The 20,955-nt window shown below is 45.1% G+C and overlaps 1 protein-coding gene across 8 annotated transcripts in view; it reads right to left on the reverse strand.

Moving 5' to 3' along the window:
• USF1 (upstream transcription factor 1) overlaps positions 1-20,955 on the reverse strand; it is a 222,363-nt gene that overhangs the window by 137,383 nt on the left and 64,025 nt on the right. For 2 of the 8 annotated variants that reach the window (XM_078670052.1, XM_078670051.1), the window contains exons 2-4: positions 18,057-18,139; positions 15,264-15,343; positions 5,603-5,652 (exon numbers count right to left, since the gene is read on the reverse strand). In XM_078670052.1, coding sequence (XP_078526178.1) covers positions 5,603-5,652; positions 15,264-15,316 — 103 coding nt within the window. In that variant the 5' untranslated portion in view covers positions 15,317-15,343; positions 18,057-18,139. Of the gene's footprint in view, positions 1-5,509; positions 5,653-15,263; positions 15,344-18,056; positions 18,140-20,955 lie in introns of those variants that run through there. The other 6 variants (XM_078670056.1, XM_078670054.1, XM_078670053.1 and 3 more) reach the window with 5 other exon arrangements.

Here is a 20,955-nt window from a genome sequence, read left to right on the forward strand (position 1 = left end):
CAGGACACAATGTTTACACCACTGACATTGGCTTTGAAAGGCACACTAAAGGGAGCGTGGCCTGAATAAAACAAGCATTAAAAATGCAATAGGTCTTGCCTTTCATTAAGTTAAAGACATTTGCTTTGCTATACAATACCATTAGCAAAGCAAATAGCTTTAACTTAATGAAAGGCGAGACCTAATGCATTTTCAATGCTTGTTTTTAATTTTCCACAGCTCTCTACCTGAGACTACTGTGTCACTTATTCTCCCTGTGTCATCCCCCCAGCCCCTTACCCATCCCACAACATTGCTCGTTTAATTTGAGGTTGTCCAACAACAATGCACTTATCTTGTTACACCGAGCCTCCTCTAAAAGGCTGGACCATGTTTTTGCTTTCTGATGCTGCCAGTGTTAATGTGTGGGCACTAGTATGAGAAGTGGATAAGACCCAAGGGGACTCAAAGTAGTATGCTCGGTTTTTTATACAAAGAAAATTAGTTCATCTGCCTTGCCTGTGTTTTTACTACACTTTGGTGCAGTTTCATCTTTAATCGCACTCCACTGCTGCATTGTTTTTCTTACACCGAGCCTTTACGGAAAGGCTGGGCGCACTTTCCCTTTTAGTTATAAGCTCGGTCATGTTAAATATAGGTTAACAACTATGTGTCCACTAAAATGATGGGGCGGTCATCCCATTAAAGTTCTGCATCAGCTACCAGTACAGAGGAGCTGGCTGCACGAGTCTGGTTATTGTTGTACCGTTGTGGTTTCATTTATTTGTTTGGGCAATAAACACTGGTTGATTTGTTAACATTTTATTAAGCAGATCGGATCGTCGTTGGTGGTCTCGAGTGTTCAACTTAGCAAAAAAAGTAAACAAGCATTTGCAATGCAATAGGTCTCGCATTTACGCGAGTTTTAGCTATTGACATTGCAAACGACAATGCCTTTTAATATATTTTTAAAGCATAAATAAAAGGCATTGTCATTTACAATGGCAATAGCTTAAACTTGCTTAAATTCGAGACCTAGTGCATTGCAAATGCTTGTTTGTAGTAGGAACCAGTGACACTGGATATCCTTGGGGAAATAGACTAAACAGGTGTCTTACTATACTTTTGTGCACAAGTGCATCGCCACACATACAAATTTCACGTAGAAGTCCGGCCAGCATAATTCAACTAGTTCATGTAATTTTTAAGAAAATTACATTTATTTAACGAGGAAAAAAAAATACATTGATGCCTACATCTAACTGCCATCAAACAGCATCACATGTTAAAAGGGACACTTGACAGCAATGGGCATATTCAATCAACTTCCTTACTCCTTTCCTGCTTTGCTTCTCTCGTTTTTGCCCTTTGTTCAGTACCCTCCATCCTTGTTCTTCCCTTTCCAGCTCTCTCTCCCTCCGTCTTCCATCACATCTCTCTCCGTACTGCTTTTTTCTGTCCCTTCTCTCTGGAACCTCTCCTCTCTTCTGCCTCCAGTTGTTAAATAGTTAGGAGGCAGCCCGCCTACCCTCCCCGCAGCTGCCACTCGAGCTGCCAGTATTGCTTGATCGCCTTCAGGTGCTGTGTTGGTGATTGGAAGGGGCGGGAGCTGATGCAAGGGACACCCGGTGGGCTCTTGAGGGGGGGGGGGGGGGGTGGGGGGGGGAGCTATCTGCCCTCTCGGACTGACCTGAGAAAATGCGCCACCTGTCAGAGAAGCGGAGTAGCCCCTGAATGCTGCCTCTGCGTACAAGGAGTGAGATGGATACTTCCCAGAAAACGCTCTATAAGCAGCCATGGGCGAAGGAAAACCTGGACTGGCTTCTGTGCTGGTTGCGACTTGGGGATGAGGTAACAGACTGGATTTGGTCCCACCTGGGGTGGAGTCTTTGTAAGAGTTCACTGGAGAAAAATGCTACATCACCCGGAAAAAAAACTGTTGGTAAAAGTATTTTACCGCATAAACCTCACCTTAGGGGGTTACAATGGACCAAGCCCAGTTACACGTTTTTTGCCCAAGACACAGGAAATAAAATGATTTACTTGATAGGCACAGAGATCTCGTGGCCCTATGAAAACTATACCTGCGCCCTCAGTGCCCAGTCGTAACATTCGCAACCCTCCTCCCGCTTGTGAGTCCCCGGGTCTTCACTCACTGTGCTGCTGCCGAGCGCGGAGTCCCTGAAGCAGGCGCGTGCTCTGTATTACATTTTTTTTAAAAACAAAGCTTTACAACTGAGTTCAAGAAAGAAAAGGATTGAAAATGACTTATACAACTATTACTGTAAAGGGGACGAGAATGAGAACGAGGTCTGCATTGCAGGAAAAGATGAATGCTCACGATTCACATGAGAGAGACAGGTCAGGAAGACTGACGCTAGAGCGATGTGTGCTGCTGTCTAAATCACTGACCTCAGACCCTGTGTGTGCGCCATGAGTTATCGAACAAGCGCGCGGTGGGAGTGTGTGAGGCAGAGGAGACGCCATGCGCTCGCACATCGCCGGTCCGTGCGCGCACATGGTTTGTCTCCCTTAGCTCACCAAAGCCACAACAATAGAGACTCGCCAAGCGAAGCAGCGCATGCGCTGCGTTCGCAAGGCGAGACCTAAAACACACTGACTTGTTATGAGTACGTTTGTCTGTTGGCCCAAGATATTATTTTCCCTTATCGGAAAGTCACGTGGTGTGGCCCTATGCGATATGCAGTGATTAGCTTAGAAGCTCCCATAGATTGAACTAACACTTTTGTCTCACTTGGCATGAAAAAGTGGGCCGATTTGTAAATGTAAACTTGTGCCATTAGTTACTTATTTTTCAAATTAACAACACTGTATTGAGGGAGACTCTGTAAAAATTGCTAAGGCTTGGTAATTGGGCGCTTATTCTCATACTACAAGTACACTAAGATTCCAGTTGATAACTGACCAGCGGTGTGCACTTAAATCAAACATCACAAATACATGCATTTGTCTTATTAATACTTTCAGGACAAAAACTTCACTTAATAAGTTCCAGTTTATCATCGGAAACAGCAGACTTGAATAGTTAATCTGTTCAACACGACAACCTAGCAGTCATGTAACTTATGAACCGTTTGATATAGAGGCAACAATTTTTAAATGAAATCTCCCAATTAAGGAGCAAGTGGTAGATGATGACATGAGTGTGATAAAGATCTTAATTAAGCACAATATGCTGCACCCCAAAAACCACGTAACTTCAGTGGCCCTGCTTAAAGTACACTACGTGTAAATATCTGCAGCAGTTAGAGAGAGATTTACAGACTGTGGGAGATATATTACAAACCTAGTGGTTAGTTTAAGACAGCCACTCCCCTTTGAATATGGAGGATCGATGGTGACTTCTACAGCTTGAAGTTACATAATTCAGTGTCACTTACCAGTGTCTTATTGAAGAAACCAAGCCCGCCCCCTTATGGTTTGACAGTAACACCTGTCATTCACAATAATAAAACCTCACGCTCTTATCAAGATTCATAGCAGGAGTTTACAAATAGGGGTGGTTAATGAACTTTGAAACTGGTGGGCATAAATGCCTGCATCATACTACAGTTTTCAGGTAGGTCTACAGGGTGCTTTCCGGAAGATAAATGTGAAAATGTGTGCCAAAGGGTACATTATCAGCACATTTTTCACAAAAGGCCATCGAATTTGAAGGGGCACCCCTTTCTGTTTCCCACTCCCTCTCATATTCCTTCTCCCCTGCCCCATTCTTCTCCAACACTCTCTAAGCCCCTTTTCGAGTTCTGTTTCTCTCACGCACATCCGCCGCTTCTGTACCATGCTCTCGCCTGTCACGCATCAACCCCAACCCTTTACAGTAACTCCTTCCCTATTTTTAGAATTCCTTTTTACATTTGGTGTTATTTATTTACCACCTCCACTCCCTCGTAACCTATTTCCAATTTTCTGGTTCTCAAGCGCCGCAAGGTAATACGAATACAAGGGTGCTATGCAAATACATTCACGCCACTGCAAACAAAAAAACAAAAGTAAAAAGACATTTTCATTTACAACGCCATTAACTCTAACTTTCACAAATGCTAGACCGACTGCATTACAAATGCTTATTGTTTTAATGTTAATAAAGAGCAAGTGGCATGAATGAAATAGGATTATAGCACTCTGCCATCTGTCTCCCAGCATTATACACAGCTGCCTGAGAACCCGGCTGGGGAAGTGGAAGGGGGCATGGGCTTCTCTGACCACCTGTAAAAATGAGATGGTGGGGAGGCAGGAGGTATGCTGTCCCAGGGCTCGGCCTACAACCCCAGAAATAAAATAGCACCACTGAGACCTGAACCTTAATGTTGTATTGGCAATTTTTATCAATGCACACATTAGCTTTATGAAATGCTGAGAAGTAAGCGAAATGCGAAAAAGTAAATCAAGGCGATTCAGTTCACAGTACATGTGTTGTATTATTGGTCACACATTCAATATCAATGGACTTGTTTTTTTTTACTTATACAGCACTTTAACGCAGTAAAGGTTTGAATCTCGTGTCTATACCTTGCCCAGCAGACTGAAAGCTGCCCAATCTACCGAAAACCACAATCATTTCTTGTTTATGCAGGGAAGTCTCCCCCCTCCACACCAATATCCCTCCCACTACTCCCTCTCTCACACCATTCTAGCTCTCCCATGCATTAATCCAGGATTTCTCATATTAGTTCACTTCAGATCGTTTAGCAGTGTCTTCACCATAACTTTAAAAAAAATCCAAACCACAACTACACACTCTCATCCTTCTTAGAGTCTCTTCTGTGTACACAAACGCAGCCTCTTTATACGTCTATAACCTTGTCCCCTACTTTCTCACACACTATTTTTGGTACTCTAGGCTTCATTCACCACTTCATACACAAACTACACCATTCCCTATCAGTCTAATTTTCTATCTATTTTATACAACTCTCACATTCTATTGATTCACCATGCCACAGAAGTCCACTACACAAATAAACTACAGAATTCCACCCCACACAATTCCAATTTAAACCAAATAATTACTCTACAAATATCATAATTCACTCCATAACAAACAAAAACACAAATAAAAACAATCATTTACAATACCAATAGCTCTAACATTCACAAATGCAAGGCCTGTTGCATTGCAAATGCTTGTTTCTCACTGTAGCCTCTCTGTTATCTTCTGTCTTTGCTCTTATATAATATAACCGAGCATGCACACTGCACAGTCCCTTCAGCAGTCACTGCAGGAAAATACTGGGATTACAGAGACAAAATAAAATGTGGCAACCACTGTATAGGTTTCATTCGTTCAAGGTTGAACTAGGCTGGTTGCACTTAGACAATAGACACAACTTGTTGGCAACGGTAGAGTACATTTACACACAGGGAAGAATCATTCTTCTTATTAGTCTGTGACAGGGAAAGACATTTTAGAGGAGACGAGTAAGAAAAAGGTTGCAGTGTCATTTTCAGCCAACCTGGAAGACTCATTGCTTTATAAAGGGGCAAATCAGAGAAGAAGCCAACTCACGAGAATGCTGCTGCATGGCTTCCTATGGTTAGAGTGGTTTGTAAACCTGATAACCTGAAGTAATCCCCCGAAAAAACTACCTCGAAAACACACCTTCTTGGAGTTGCAGGTTTCCGTCTTCAGTCTCCACCACTTTCTGTTGTCTGGAAAGGAAGTATGAATATATGAATATTTTCTTCTGTTGAGGATTGAAATTATTTAAATTCTTAAAAATATTTTACAGCATATGTCCTATGTGGATGTAGCGCAAATGCCTGTCCACATGTTAAAGAATAGCAGTGCCCCGTCAGAAATCTATATACCCAATTTATGTAGATCCCTCTGCTACTTCCTCAATTGGCTTTAAGAATTTTGGGATTGCTGTGCAATATTTTAAAAAAATAATAATAATAATACTTGGAGGAAAAAGATTTTTGGGAACAACAGGGGTTTCTTTGAGGTGTGTGTGCTTTTTTTTTTTTAAAGGTCTTTGTCCCCCCCCCCCCCCCATTTGTTAAACAGAGCCTAAAAGGTGCATCATGGCAGTGGAAAACAAGCTTTGCTTTCTATTGCTGTGATATAATTGCAGTAAATAATCAGATTTTTCTAAAAACTGCTTACGAAAATGAACAGATATTTGAGCCATACACAGGAAGAATTAGTGCAAAGAAACCATATGCTTTTGTAAGTAGATAATTATTGATATACCTTAGCAAACATATCTCAATGTTGAGAAGATTGAGATTCAAGAATAACAGGAGCTTTTCATTTTTTTAGAACAATTTTTTGTACAGAAAGTATTTCTATTCCATCAAGGCTGACTTATACAAAAAAAAACGGTGATGTTCAAATACAAAAGACAGCGTAAGATTATACATCTAACTAAAAACATCTGGAAACTAGAAGGACGACTTAAAAACAGAATTAAATTCTTCTTTTTAACGAGGGAACAGAAAAATCGCATTAAGTATTTTCAAAGAAGGTAAATCTAGACCTAAAAACCCCAGGTTTTCAAACTTTGTCAGACTTAGTTCTCATATCTATTTTAAAAGCATATTCTTTTTGTTAAAACTGGTAATAAAATAAGATTTGGCATTACGCACAAGTTACTACTTGTGTAACGATCCATCTGTAAGAGATATTAGTTAGTGATAGATTCCTTACCTTAGAATATCCCCAGGCGTCAGACTGGATCCGGAAAGGTTTGCTTAGCAGTACCCCTGCGCGTAAGTAGGTGGGGCCCTGCGGCTCCGCGTCCGTCACTGGTATTGTAAGCGCCGCGATGACGTCACGGAAACTACTTGGGCACCACCCATGCGCACTGATGACAGTTCTGTACACAACTTCCCGCGCCAGGAGGCCACACTGTACCGCCCTCTTTAGCATCATTTGGGTACCCTTTTTACTCAGGAGGCAGAATAGACGGTCTAGCAGTATTATTATGACTGTATATAAATGTGCACAAAGTATAGTAATAGAGGGAGGTTATCATAGAATAGGTGTTGGTGTGCCTACTGAAAAAGCAGTGTAAAGATAAGTGAAAAGTGATGGAAGGAAACTTAAAATTGGATAGGCTAAAGAGGGCGGTAAAGTGTGGCCTCTGATGGGATTACTTCCCTTTGCTCTTGAGCTCTTTTTTCACCTAGCCATATTGTATTGTTTGTTCCCACTATATTATTGCATGTAGAGTGTTGGGGTCTAGACCAACAGTTGAGTGACAGATATGCTTTGACCTCTAGGTACTCCTTGTGTTATGAGTTACATTGATTGGGGCATGTACCTAGTGGGGGTCGTTAAACTCGCCCTTGGACCCTCCGATTAATTGGTTTGTTTCAGGTATCTGTAGTTGCCCTGGTCGAATGGGCACGCAGCCCCACAGGAGGCTCCTCTTGGCCAAGGAGTAACATGCTTTGATGCACAGAACGACCCACCGAGAAATAGTCCGTTTGTGCACGACCCAACCTTTTTTGGTGCCCATGTAGCCAACAAAGAGCTGATCATCCACCTGGAACTGTTGTGTACGCAGCAGATAGAATGCAAGCGCACGTTTTGGGTCCAGACAGTGGAGCCTCTCCTCTTCCCTTGAAGGATGCGGAGGCGGAAAGAAGGTGGGCAAAGTGATAGTCTGCCCGATGTGGAAGGGCGTGACAACCTTTAGCAAGTAAGAAGGACGGGTCCTCAGAACCACCTTGTCCGGATGAACAGAAAAGAAAGGAGGTTTAGAAGAGAGAACCTGGAGCTAACTCACCCTTCTGGCAGAGGTGATAGCTACCAGGAAAGCCGTCTTGAGAGTGAGAAGACGTAAGGGACAGTTATGAAGGGGTTCAAAGGCAGCGCACATCAGAAAGGTCAAGACAAGATTCAAGTCACACTGAGGCATTATGAAAGGCACGGGAGGAAACGTGTGCATAATGCCTTTCTGGAAACGGTTAACAACCGAGGACTCAAAGTGAGAGGTTTGATCAGGAAGCTGCAGAAAGGCGAAGATGGCAGAAAGATAACCCTTGATAGTGCCCAGAGCAGAGCCCTGCTGGGCCAAACAGAGAAGGAACAGAAGGACTTTGGAAAGAGGGGTAGAAAGGGGATCCACAGCCTTTGCTGTGCACCATGCCATAAATTAGTTCCACCTGCAGGTGTACACCATTTTAGTGAAGGGACGCCTGGCTGCCAAAATAACAACACAGACTTCGGGAGGAAGGTCGAAAGCTGTCAACTGTCGCCGCTCAGTCTCCACGCATGGAGGTGGAGACTGGACAGATTCGGGCGAAGGACCGTCCCATGCTGCTGCGACAGAAGATCCTCCAGAAGAGGCAGATGGAGCGGGGGATCGATCGCCATGCTGAGTAGCTCGGGATACCAGTATCTTCGTGCCCAATCCGGAGCTACAAGGATGACCTGGGCAAGGTCGCGCCGAATCTTCTTCAGCACTCTGCGCAGAATTGGTATAGGCAGAAAGGCGTACAAAAGACCGCAGCTCCACTCGCGACGAAAAGCGTTGCCGAGCGAGTGCTGCCTTGAAATTCCAACGCGCAGAACTGATGACATTGCACGTTCTCTTCGGTGGCGAATAGATCTAACCAAGGCTCTCCCCACTGCTGAATGAGACCTTGCGCCACGTCGGAGTTCAGACGCCATTCGTGATCCATCAAGCACCGGTGTCTGAGTTTGTCCGCCATGGCGTTCAGAGAACCTGCCAGGTGTTGAACCACCAAGGTAAAACCTTCATATTCCAGCCATGTCCAGAGGCGCAGAGCCCCCTGACATTGGGGCCAGGACCCCACACCGCCCTGTTTGTTGCAATACCACATGGCGGTGGCGTTGTCCGTGAACACCTGCATCACACGTCCCCCGACAGACGGGAGGAATGCTTTCAGTGCAAGCCGGATCGCCCAAAACTACAAAAAGGTTGATATCGAGCCAGGACTCCGCCCGAGACCAGAGGCCTCTGATCTCCGCCGCTCCCAACTGGCCTCCCCAACCCAGGAGGGATGCATCTGTCACCACTGTAAGCTCCGGTTCGGGAAGGGAGAGGGATCTGCCCCAGACCCAATCTCGATTCAAAAGCCACCACTACAATTGCTGAGCAGTGCCCTCCGAGATCTGGACATGATCGGACAGGTTGCCCTGATGTTGCGCCCATTGGAACTTCAGGTCCCACTGCAGAGCCTGCATATGCCATCTGGCATGTGTCACCAGCAGGATGCAGTAGGCCATCAGGCCCAGAAGCCGGAGGGTCAACCTGACAAACCCGGGAAAGAGGCTGAAAGATCGGAATCATAGCCTGAATATCCCGGACTCGCTGCTCGGGAGGATAAACCTGAAACAGCGTTGAATCCAGAACCGCTCTGATGAAAGGGAGCTTCTGAGAGGGACTCAGGTGCGACTTCAGCACGTTGATGGAGAACCCCAGCAGATGCAGGAGGTCGGCCGTAGTCTGAAGGTGGCTGACGACTGTCTGGGGCGAGCCCGCCTTCAACAACCAGTCGCCTAGGTAAGGGAAGACTGACACCCCAGACCTGCGCAGGTGAGCTGCAACCTCCGCCATCACTTTCGTGAACACCAGAGGGGCGCTTGTAAGGCCGAAGGGGAGCAGGGCAAACTGAAAATGCTCCTGGCCTAATGTGAACTGAAGATAACGCCGGTGGGCCGACAGGACGGGGATGTGAAAATAAGCGTCCTGCAAGTCCAACGCTACCATCCAGTCTCCAGGGTCGAGGGCAGCCAGGACCTGAGCCAGAGTCAGCATTTTGAATTTCTCCTTCCTGAGGAGCGATTGACGTCCCGGAGGTCCATGGTGGGGCGCAGACCCCCCCCTTGGGGATCAAAAAGTAGTGGGAATAACAACCACTCCCTACTTCCTGGCCGGGAACGCACTCGATGGCCCCCTTGGCCAAGAGGGCTGTGACTTCCCGTTGGAGAAGAAGCAAATGATCCCCCGACATGCGGTGGCACCGAGGTGGCATGGCCGGAGGGGAGGACTGAAAGGGAAGAGAATAACCCTTGCAGATCATTTGCAGCACCCATTTGTCCGAAGTGATTTCACGCAAGTGGGGGGAGGTGGTGGCGGCTCCGGCCACCCACTGGCACGGGGTACTCCACAAAGCTCGGACTAGGAAGGTTAGGAGGAAGGAGCAGCGAGGGTGGAGGTGGACTGACCCATGCGCTGATTCCCCATCCTGCGGAAGCCGTGGCCACGGCCACACTGAAGCTGGTTCTGCACAGGCTTGTTGGAGAAACGTGGCTGGGTGACCCTGCCCTGGCCACGAAAGGAACGTAAAACCAGGAGTGGCCAGGTTCTTAGCAGAAAGACCCAAGGACTTGGCCATGGCCCGAGAGTCCTTAAAACGCTCCAAAGTACTGTCTGCCTTATCGCCAAACAAGCGGGTGCCGTCGAAGGGCATATCCATGAGAGAGCCCTGGACATCAGGCGAAAACCCAGTCTAACGTAACCAGGCGTGGCGTAGCACCGCTACCGTCGTAGAAATCGCCCTGCCCAAGTAGTCTGCAGTGGCCAAACCACACCGAATGGCGAACTTAGTCGCAACCTTTCCTTCAGCAATCGCCTGAGAAAGGACAGCCTGGACTTCCTCAGAACACTGAGGCAACAGTTGAGCAAAGGTATCCCACACTGTGTGAGAGTAGAGGCCCAACAAGCAGGCGGTGTTCACCGACCGCAGCCCCAAGCTGACCGAAGAGAACAACCTCTTACCAAACTGATAGTTTCATGGAGTCCTTATCCGGCGAGGCCGTGGGAATGGCACTCTGCCACGTCGAGGCCTGGATGACCAGACTCTTAGGCGTGAGATGGATGGTCAGAAAGACAGGGTCGCCAGGCGCCGGCGTCTGGCAACGTTTTTATCCACCGGAGCCCCCGTGGCTGGCCGCAACCAAGTGACTAAGAGGACGTTGGTAAGGGCATCACTGAAGGGAAGCAATGGCTCCAACGAAGTAGACGCCATTTGGAGCACCTCGGTGAGGAGGTTGGTTTTGAGGGCCACTGTGGGTGAGGTCGAGGTTGAGGGCCTCAGCAGCCCGACGGAGCACCATCGTGTAGGAAGCGCCCTCCTCCATCGTGGGTGGGGGAGAGGCAAACCCCGGGCGAGACGAGACATCGAGGTCGCCGGCGTCTTCCAGGTCGTCCACCCAATCCTGCTCGGAGTCACACTGCCGGGCAATGGGGTCCTCGGATCCTTCCCAGTCCTCCTCCGCCTCCGGCACCTGAGGGGCCGGTCGTGGCAGCAGGGCCGGAGAAGGGACAAACGGCATCGGAAATGGCGCAGAGAACAGAGCCGGCCCGGCCCGGACCGGCGCCGCCTCCCAATTCGGATCCCAGGCCAGAACAAAATGGTCCTGGAACAGGGCCAAGGACAGAAGAAACGGCACCCAATGTGGCGTCGAGAGTGGCGCCGGAGTTGGCAATGCTGCACCTTGTGGCGCCGGGGCCAGAACCAACCGCGTAGGATCCTGTGGCGCCGGGGCTGGATCCGCTGGTGGAGCCGCTGAGCCAACAGGATTTTACACAGGACCGCGGGGCCCAAAGGCGGGAGCCCGAGGCCTAAAAATGCGGTCCATGACAGAAAGAAACTCTGGCACCTGTCCGGGAGTCGCAGACGGACCCTGGTAGGGCAGGTAGACTGTGGGACTTCCAGGCTCCAGAGGAGCCGCAGGGGCAGGGCCCCTGTCCCCCTCGTCCACCTCTGAGGAGCGACGGGGGACGTCGGAGAGCGAAAACGCTGCCCAACTTCTTTTTATGGCGTCGCTTACCAGAATCTGAAGGCGAAGACTTGGAGCCCAAGGAGCGACGGCTCCGGTCCAGCGAGCAGTCCCGGGAACGGCCCCTAGACCCGGAGCGGCAGTAGGACGAATGCCGGGCCTCCAGCATTTTACGGCGCCGCACCCTCAAGGCCTTCGGGCCATGGCTCGACAGTCCCGGCAGTCGTGATCAGTCTCCAGGCAGTAGAGGCAAACATTGTCTGGGTCCACCACCGACATATTACGGTGACAGGCCCCACAGGACTTAAAGCCAGGCATCCCTACGTGCACCAGGAGAAAAAAGTGGGGGGACAAAATTCTCAAAAGTAGTCAAAATGTGACTAAGGTACTTGCTCAATCCAGATCTGCGCTTGCTGGCGCGGAAAAAGAAACAACGGACGTCAGCAAGCATGGGTGGCGCCTAAGTAGTCTCTGTGACGCCATCTCGGCGCTTACGATGCCAGTGACTGACGCGGAGCCGCAGGACGCCACCTACAGACGCGCAGGGGTACTGCTAAGCAAACCTTTCCGGATCCAGTCTGACGCCTGGGGATATTCTAAGGTAAGTAATCTATCACCAACGTGTCTCTTTCAGATATTAACTTTAACGCTCTATTCGATAATTTTAGACCTGCTTCCCATATACTGTAATATTTTAGTAAAGGAAAAGCAAAAAGTTGAAATTAAAGGTATGTCATTTTTAAGTAGTATTACTGGTGCTCTGTGCACACTACACGTTCATCAAATGTTCAACAAATCAATTTAGTGCTGTTCCATTCGTTGCACTTAGTCAGAGTGCTTAGAAAGTGCGCACCTTCTACAGGACGGGAGGTTTCCCAACCATTTTTAAATAGTAATCATGTTCGCTCTCCATCACATTCCAACACATCAAAGTAGAAATCACCTTAACAGATCGCTCTGCGGAAATAATACTGAAATCTGAATGCATCAACAGCATTGAAGCATAATGAGTGCAGGAAAAAGATCAAACGGAAAATGGACACCTATCGATGAAGGTAAGATTGCCAAAAAATAATCACTTTTGAGGAGTAAGTAATAATGAATGAGTATATATAATTAGTTTGAATATATTTGAGAAAGCACAGGGAGAAAACAAACAAATATATATATATATATATATCTCAAGTCTCTCCGTATAGGTGGCGTGCAACCTGATCGTCGGGGCTGCACACAAAACGCCAGAGCGTATTTACACAATGCTGCTTCCATTGCTCTCTCTCAACCGAACGGCAGTCAAGGCAATGATTCAAAAGGTTTATTTGATATTTCGGCAAGCATGGCAGATCCATGACAGCGTCAGAAGCATTTTGGCTTTTGCAGCCTTTTTCACTACCTTTCTACAGAGGATTCAAACCGAGCTGTAAAATGACAAAAACCTTTTACCACTTCAGGCACAGTTTACAGCTCTGGATATGGTAAAATACCATCCAAGCCAACCTGGAATAAATAAAAGCCATTTCACCAATCCAAAGCTGTAATACTGTACCTGGATTGGTAAAAGACTTGTCATTTTACAGCTTGGCTTTGATGACACTGTGCTAATCCTAGGTTTAAAGATTTTGCTGTAGAAAGGGCAAAAGACATTTGGGCATCATTACAATTGCGGTGGGACCGCCACCATCAGACAGTCGTCTGCAGTCCCCATGGCAGGCAGATGGAGAGACTGACCGCCATGGATCCGACGGGCTCAAGGAGCCCGTCAGTCCATCGGACTACAACAGTGGTGAAGCTTGCTTATGCACCGTCGGGATTACAATGTCCCTTCCGCCCTTCGTTTCATGGCAGTTAACCCGCCATGAAAAATGCAGGTGGAAATGGACTTTGGGAGAAACTATTCGGCTCCCCCTTGCTCCTGGCCTTGGGTTCTGGGGGCCCCTATGGTGCCCCCTACATATCACTGAACCATGTGGCAGGCACTGCATGGTGCAGGGATATGCAAAACATGTATTTTCTGTACTGCAAATTGTGCTTGCAACCCACACCACATACTGCAATACAAAACATACACAGGGATTACATACATCCATATACAAAACATACACAGGCTGGTCTTCAACCTATCTAAGTCACATCACGTCACTCCCCTCCTTAAGACCTTACACTGGCTCCCCATTCGTGAACGAGTACAGTTTAAACTAGGATGCATCATCTTCAACGCCTGGCCCGGCTCAGCCCCTGCCTTTATCATGTCTGAAATTCATTCCTATGTCCCTCCCAGGGAGCTACGCTCTTCCACCCAACAATTGCTTGTAGTCCCCCGTTTCAAACGTAAAAGGTGGGGAGGCTCCGAAATTTTCCACACTCGCCCCTGCCTTCTGGAATTCCCTTCCGGTCCACCGGAGATCCTGTCCCCAGTATACACTCTTTCGCAAGGCACTGAAAACTTTCCTTTTCACACAAGCCTTCTCCCCTTAAACCTCCTTTCCCATACTCTGGTTTTCGATTCCTCCGGGGTTCAGTACTGTACAGCGCCATGAAACCGCTAGGTGTACGTGCGCTTAAGAAATATTTTAAACTCAAACTCACAGGGATTACAATGTGACCGCCTTCAAGGCGGTTGCATTGTAATCCCTATGGCGGGATCGCCAACAGCTAGTTTGGCGGTCCTATATCAGATAGGAAGGCGGTCGGACAAAAGTCTGACCGCCATTATAATCAGGCTCTTTGTCCTTTACTAGCTTGGCATGGATAGCACCATGCTAATTCAATGCTGAAAAACTGCGCTAAAAATGCAGACATTTGAGGTGTGAAGATTGTCTCACTGGTGTTGTAGAGTCCTCTATCCAGCAGCTGCTCACAGCCTAAGCTAGGAAAATACCCAGAGTTCTCTGCTTCTTGTGTGTGTGTGTTTGTGTGTGTGTGTATATATATATATATATACACATATATATATATATATATATATATATATATCTATATCAAGACCAGAGTGGGGGTCGAAACGCGTAATGGCGAACTTGCTGGGCACTAATAAATCACTTTGATTGGCACTAAGAACTTTGGGTCTGCTGATCGTCATTCCTGTTCAAGTGAAGCAGTTGTTGGTGGAAAATTCTACACACATATATATATATATATATATATATATATATATATATATATATATATATATATATATATATATATATACACACACACACACACACACACACACACACACACACACACACACATACACACACAGTGAGACATTGTCAGTAGATAAGGACACCAGGAAACCATCTATTAAAAAGAGGAAATCTGATAACAAGTAAATGTTAAAAGGCGAGATATCAGAATGAAATGCCATTGAAAGTGGAATATGGAATGTTTCATATTAAAAAGTGGTAACAAAAAACACTGCCAAGTATATGTGAAAGGAATACAATAAGCTTACTCAAACCATGATACAGGAAGACAGCATATTTATGATACTTCAAAGTCAAGCAGTAAATTTGGAACAATCAAATAAATGCAATTACCAGACAACTCAACTCCAGGATAGGTATATAAAAAACTGTACCTTTCATCAACCAAGGGAAGGAGGTATAAAGATGAGGGCAAGTTATCTGACATTCTGCTCCCCTTCCATATGCTTACCACCTTATGAAATGAAATAATGTGAGATTAACCAGATTCTAAATAGGGCATTTTTTCTGGATTCATACCCAGCATTCAGGAGTTGGAGCCTTAAATTGGAGAGCTACATCAATTTACAAAGCAAGGGTAACATAACGCAAAAACAAAGGAGTTCAGGAAAACCATCACAGCACCCTTTAAGATGCAAAATATAGAAGTGTGAAATAGTTCCTTAGTTAAAAGAGAAATAGTTAAATTAAAAATACCCTCTCTCCCTTCTTTCTACAAAATCTATTTATAAAAAAAACAAAATAAAAAAAAAAGAATAAAAATAGGTATTTTCCTCAACTGACATGCAATAGGCTGAACCACATACAGAATTTTACTATGCTGGTAAAAAATAACTCAAAATCAAGTTTAATTACTTCTACCCATAATTTTAAATATTGACGTCAGAATTCCACTCACAGTACAAACATTTTTAACAATCACTTCCTTCAGCTTGCCCTATGAAAACAATTCACAGATCTATTACACCCTGACAATAGTAAATTGTTAAGACTCAGTCATATCACTTTATTTATGACTAATTTAGCTAGGAGCTCAAAACAAAGACCATATGAATAGTCCTGACACACAAATTATAAGGGATATAATGGGATACAGTAGGCATAAACACCGACAAACTGTTTTGGAAAATTTCAGAAAGATGTTCATTTTGGACATTTTTAAACACATAAAAAATTCCTTGAATGGTAGGCATAGATCTAGATCTATGATAGACAGATGTGATTTTTATTTTACATTTTCAAAGATAACAGGGGTGAATCAAATCCATACAAAGTTAACAGCGTACACATCCACGTCACTTAGTGGACCCACCGTATGAACACAGGCTAGTATACACCCACAAGTTCTCAATTATACCTCAAATCCACTGACCAGAGCTTAACCAAACCCAACGCCTATGCAACTTTGGCATCTTCAATAAGGACAGCACGTGAACATACAATTGGTTTCTCAATTAGCAAGTACCCAGTAATCCTGCTGGTGAGATTTATGAATGTTAAATGGCACCCTACTGCTCCATTTACATGTGAGTAACTCCATTTTCCAGAGTACTCATACGGGCTACAATTTACGCATTTAATGTCGCATAGCCGTAAAAATAGCCGCGTGAACTGGATCCTTGTTCTCACGTTTTTACATCTTATCACATACAATTTTAATGAACTGATCTCTTTGAGCCTTATTCGGTCTCAAATAATTATTTTTGAAAATCCTGATTTCACTTTGTTGTGTTTCAACTGAAGTTTCTTTATAAGCTCCTATAGTTCTACACTGGAATTCTACTATATGTGTTGGGGCCCCGGAGGTCAGCTCTATAAACCAGAGTAGCGAATCCTTAAAAGTAAAGTGTATATCCATCCTGGGGCATTTAAAATGTATCAAAATATCAATGAAAAGAAAGCGACTACAACAAGCTATTGGCAGAATATACACATTATCTTGCAATGGGAATGCAAATTGAAATTAATGTTATCTATCTAAAGACAATTTAACAGGTCAAAGTCTTTATTAGGCATGGTTTATGATTTCTCAGTGGTGTGGAAAGTGCGCATCAAAAGAGAAAATAAATTAGTGTCCAGAAGGCAAAGACGACAAATATGAGCATTGGCTTCCAAGAGTAGGGTTGTGGGATTTAGATTAGGGGTGGGTGGAATGCTCCATTTTGCCTGCGGCATTTAGGCCACTCCGCTTACTCTTTAACGCAGAGTGCTGACCAAATCCCGCTGCATGGGGGAATTTTTTCCCCCATGAGGCTCCAGAATATGCGACCTGGCAAGCTCGATTTGGCGTCCCTTAGAAGATTTTGTAAGGCGGACGGTCGCCGGCGTTCCCAATCGGTTGCAGTCAGAGGGCCGCCATTTGAGTAGAATTAACGCAGCTTGAGTAGATTTTGTACTCTAACAGCAGCAAAATGGCCGCGTGCTCTTGCACAATGCATGGTGCCATTTGCGCTGATTTTCAGTACTGCTTGTGCTACCAGCGCTACCTTGTAGAACGAGCTGCATATTTTCTGCACAGTAACGGAATTTCGCAGAACCTTGCAGAGTTTTTCTGTAACTCAGTGGAATTTCGCAGTTAAACTCCATGAGTTCCAGCCATCTCTGATCTAGACTCAACAGTGTGCTGATATAAACACAGAATGATATCTTCCAAATCAAAGAACATCTCAATTGAGAAAGAAGGCATAAATGTTTGAAGCTAATAGAAACCTCACAACCAAGACCCAGAAATGCCTAATGTTTGCAGATCACAGTCATAGAGGAATTGCGATGTTAGTGTGGAACAGTGAGTTATTAAATAGATATTCCTGAAGGGAAGGACCAGAAAATGTGCTGCCAGGTTGTTTGTTTCATCATGGCTATCTGTATTCCCTACAAAATATGAAAGGTGGAAATTTTAGAAATGCCTACAATCTTTACTTAAGCTTGTAGTTACTCTTTGTGGGTGAATTTGGGCTCCTACAAGTACATTATCATTTTTGATAGATTTATCACTGTCATCTGCACTACAATTTTTGATAAATGTATCACTGTCATCTGCACTACTACCATAAGCATCTACATTACGACTGCTTGACCTTCAGGTAAGGCTGGCTGGTCTTCCAATATATTAAAGTACAAATATGGTTGTGTTAACCGTAAAAGCAAAACAGCAATGGAAAACTCACCCCTTCATAATTCCTGTGTGTCACATCAGACCAGGAGCATCCCCAGAATGGTGTTTCAATGAGTTTGAACTTTAAAGCAATTCCTGTAAATGACAATATATGTTTAGATTTATCAGAACTTTACAAATGAAATGAGGGGTCAGTCTGCATGTGACGTAAAGCAATACATATACACTATCGCCGGTAGGTGGAGCAAAAGAGCCAAACAACACAGGTGTGTCACATTCCATAATTTCTTTGTTCACCACACCACCTTAGACAGGAACTAGTCATACGCAAATCACCTTTTGTCCTGCTTCAGTAAGTGAAGTCTGAGAAACAAAAAACAAGGCTAGGCCCACTCTGAACAGGAACACAAGCATATGTTTGGTTCTGGTCTGAGGTGATATTGTGGGCAAATTAAAACAAGCATTTACAATGCAACGGTCTCGCCTTTGCAAAAGTTAGCGCTTTTGGCATTGTAAATGACAAATGTTTTATTTATGTGTTGGTTTTGGAAACAGATAAATAAATGGCATTGTCATGAGCAGTAGAGAGTGAGTAGTAGAGAGTGAGTAGTAGAGAGAGTAGTAGTAGTGAGTAGTAGAGAGTGAGTAGAGAGTAGTAAGTGAGTAGTAGAGTGTGTAGTAGAGAGTAGTGAGTGTGTAGTAGAGAGTGTGTAGTAGAGAGTAGTGAGTGTGTAGTAGAGTAGTGAGTGTGTAGTAGAGTGTGTAGTAGTGACTGTAGTAGAGAGTGAGGAGTAGTGAGTAGTAGAGTGTGTAGTAGAGTAGTGAGTGTGTACTAGAGTGTGTAGTAGAGAGTGTGTAGTAGAGAGTGTGTAGTAGAGAGTGTGTAGTAGAGAGTGTGTAGTAGAGAGTGTGTAGTAGAGAGTGAGCAGTAGAGAGTGAGCAGTAGAGAGTAGTGAGTGTGTAGTAGGGTGGTGAGTGTGTAGTAGAGTGTGTAGGAGAGTGTGTAGGAGAGTGTGTAGGAGAGTGTGTAGGAGAGTGTGTAGGAGAGTGTGTAGGAGAGTGTGTAGGAGAGTGTGTAGGAGAGTGTGTAGGAGAGTGTGTAGGAGAGTGTGTAGGAGAGTGTGTAGGAGAGTGTGTAGGAGAGTGTGTAGGAGAGTGTGTAAGGGAGTGTGTAGTAGAGTGTGTAGTAGAGAGTGTGTAGTAGAGAGTGTGTAGTAGAGAGTGAGCAGTAGAGAGTAGTGAGTGTGTAGTAGGGTGGTGAGTGTGTAGTAGAGTGTGTAGGAGAGTGTGTAGGAGAGTGTGTAGGAGAGTGTGTAGGAGAGTGTGTAGGAGAGTGTGTAGGAGAGTGTGTAGGAGAGTGTGTAGGAGAGTGTGTAGGAGAGTGTGTAGGAGAGTGTGTAGGAGAGTGTGTAGGAGAGTGTGTAGGAGAGTGTGTAGGAGAGTGTGTAAGGGAGTGTGTAGTAGAGTGTGTAGTAGAGAGTGTGTAGTAGAGAGTGTGTAGTAGAGAGTGTGTAGTAGAGAGTAGTGAGTGTGTAGTAGAGAGTGTGTAATACAGAATGTGAAGTAGAGAGATTGAAGTAGAGAGATTGAAGTAGAGAGATTGAAGTAGAGAGATTGAGGTAGAGAGATTGAAGTAGAGAGATTGAAGTAGAGAGTGTGGAGTAGAGAGTGGAGAGTCTGTAGTAGAGTGTAGTAGAAAGTAGTGAGTGTGTAGTAGAGTAGTAGAGAATGTGTAGTAGAGTAGTAGAGAGTAGTAGAGGGTGTGTAGTAGAGTGTGTAGTAGAGCGTGTGTGTAGCAGAGTGTGTAGTAGAGTGTAGTAGAGTGTGTAGTGTAGTGTGTAGTAGAGAGTGTGTAGTAGAGAGTGTGTAATGTAGAGTGTGTAATGTAGAGTGTGTAATGTAGAGTGTATAATGTAGAGTGTATAATGTACAGTGTGTAGTAGAGAGTGTAGTAGAGAGTAGTGACTGTAGTAGATAGTGTGTAGTAGAGAGTGTGTAGTATAGAGTGTGTAGTATAGAGTGTGTAGAAGAGAGTAGTGGCTGTAGTAGTGAGTGTGTAGAGAGTGTGTAGTAGAGTGTGTAGTAGAGAGTAGTGACTGTAGTAGAGAGTGTGTAGTAGTGTGTAGTAGAGAGTAGTGACTGTAGTAGAGTGTGTAGTAGAGAGTGTGTAGTACAGTGTGTAGTAGAGAGTAGTCACTGTAGTAGAGAGTGTGTAGTAGAGTGTGTAGTAGAGTGTGTAGTAGAGAGTAGAGTGCGTAGCAGAGAGTAGTGACTGTAGTAGAGAGTGTGTAGCAGAATGTGTAGTAGAGAGTAGTGACTGTAGTAGGGAGTGTGTAGTAGAGAGTAGTGACTGTAGTAGAGAGTGTGTAGTAGAGAGTAGTGACTGTAGTAGAGAGTGTGTAGTAGAGAGTGTGTAGTAGAGAGTGTGTAGTAGAGAGTGTGTAGTAGAGAGTGTGCAGTGATTTGAGTTTTACATCAAATTAAAAACGGGAACGGAACAAACTCATCCTATACATTTTTGTGGTAGGTGCCCACGCATATAGGGTTAAATGATGCGTTAGATGCCACAGGTCCCACCAGCACGCTTCCTTTATGATAGGAGAATGCCCAACATCACGGAGATTTGCTCTCTGCTCTTCCCGGATATTTGTATTTTCAAATATATAATGTTATCCTGCTAAACGAAGACGATGCTCAAACTATAAAAGAAGAGGGTTTCACAGATATGTTAGTCCTTCCGGGCAAACGAAATGACCCAAAGAAAGATCAAGTGACAGTTTAGAGCTCCAAGTGAGTCTTAATAAAATCAGTGTCTGGAACGCATAGCATCAAAGACGAGCGGGGCATCAAACTGCAGTGTCATTCAATCAAAGCTTCAAGGCTTCTGAGCGCTAGCCGAGAATTATTTTTTGTGAAGCACTAATCACTGTGGAAGGTGCCCCTGCTATCCC

This window comes from Lissotriton helveticus, chromosome 12, assembly GCF_964261635.1.
Source record: "Lissotriton helveticus chromosome 12, aLisHel1.1, whole genome shotgun sequence".
NCBI lineage: Eukaryota > Metazoa > Chordata > Amphibia > Caudata > Salamandridae > Lissotriton > Lissotriton helveticus.